Raw genomic sequence first — 1,503 nt, forward strand, 5'->3', positions numbered from 1 at the left:
CATGTTCCAGCCACACAAAGAGAATATTCCATGCCTGTCATCGTGGAAAGAGGAGTCAGAAGACTCAGTTAGCATCAGAGCATCCAAAGACGATAGTTTCGTCTTTGAGGAGAATCTGCAAATATTGCCTCACTCACCTACAAKGCGATGGCAGGTATCATGGTTAATATATCTACTTGTTGCTACAGCTGGGATTATCTCGATATTTACTGCCATCTATATTTCAAAGGAGAAGAGTCACACATGTGATGGTCTTGGTGAAGTCTTGGACACCGAGCTACGTATGTCATGAACTCTGCAACTCAGCGTTTATAGTTTATTTATTTTCTTTTTTGCAAACACTTATCTTTGTTTTAGGGTCGGTACAACCTGCGATTGAAGTTCAAAAAATACGTTTCGGCGGCACTCTGGGATTTACGGAAAATAGCACACTCATCCAGATATTTTGGGACCCCAACGCTCCAAGGTACACTGGGGACCCAAGCGATGAGCTGGATGCCCGCTGGCACAGCTTGTACCAGGGTAAGTCCATCGTCTAACCACCACGGCCTGTCCAAAAGCTGACCTAAGGAAGCCGACGGTGTGGATCTCCGCGGTATGGAAGCCGACACAATACGAGGAAAGACCTTGGAGAAACCCGGCGGCTGGTCGATCGTTAGTTTAGATGTTTTCCATCAACTGCATTGCCTTGTATGACCGCATCTTCTGTCCCCTTCCGTAACTGAGGCAATATTCTGACCCAAGACCTTGTTTTAGGACATGCTCCGGCAAGCGTTGCGTCCTGACTACTACMCCCGACACGATCCAGAACCTGCCTATACAACACACATACGTAAGTCCACGCACAGATGAGAAGAAGATCCAGCTCCAGCTAACAACCTGCCTCAGATCACTGTCTTGATCATATCCGACAAGCAGTGATGTGCCACGTAGATGTGACGCCACTCCCCGTTCTCTGGGCTGAGAAGGAGGATCGTCCTCTGAATGATTTTCAAGTGGAACACACTTGTCGGAACTTTTGGAAGGTGAGAGATTGGGCCTTGGAGCGTGATGCCCATAAACACAAGTACAAATATAATCATCCTCATTAGGTCTTCCGGTTGGTTCTAGTATGTACAGTGGTCAGCTGCCTGGCACATATACGAAGAATATATTTTGATGTTTTAGAATACCAATATAATATCATAAATTTATAGATTTATTGTGGCACTGTGAGAACCCATTCTTATGATTCGCCCAATCGCTACAAGGAATTCCGGGAGTGCTTTATTATACGTGTTTAATGACCCGGCAATAGCTTTGACAATCCAGATTCCTTGTCTTTACCTTTGTACAGAGGTTCCAACATGCTACGGACATACGCCGTACAAAGGCACTACGTAGGCATACATACGGTCTAGGTTCGCCCACCGATTTGGATGCTCTGATGCTAACTGAGTCTTCTGACTCCTCTTTCCACGATGACAGGCATGGAATATTCTCTTTGTGTGGCTGGAACATGAT

The 1,503-nt window shown here is 45.8% G+C and overlaps 1 protein-coding gene across 1 annotated transcript; it reads left to right on the forward strand.

The window, feature by feature from the left end:
• Position 1: 1 nt before the first annotated feature.
• BHQ10_010404 (uncharacterized protein) lies at positions 2-1,091 on the forward strand (the record flags this gene model as incomplete). Its single annotated transcript, XM_040873029.1, has 5 exons — positions 2-281; positions 358-522; positions 575-654; positions 757-832; positions 889-1,091. 5 exons carry the CDS (start codon positions 2-4, stop codon positions 1,089-1,091), a joined length of 804 nt encoding a protein of 267 aa, XP_040738904.1.
• Between the last annotated feature and the right edge of the window lie 412 nt (positions 1,092-1,503).

Source organism: Talaromyces amestolkiae (assembly GCF_001896365.1).
Source record: "Talaromyces amestolkiae strain CIB chromosome Unknown scaffold96.1, whole genome shotgun sequence".
NCBI classification, from domain to species: domain Eukaryota; kingdom Fungi; phylum Ascomycota; class Eurotiomycetes; order Eurotiales; family Trichocomaceae; genus Talaromyces; species Talaromyces amestolkiae.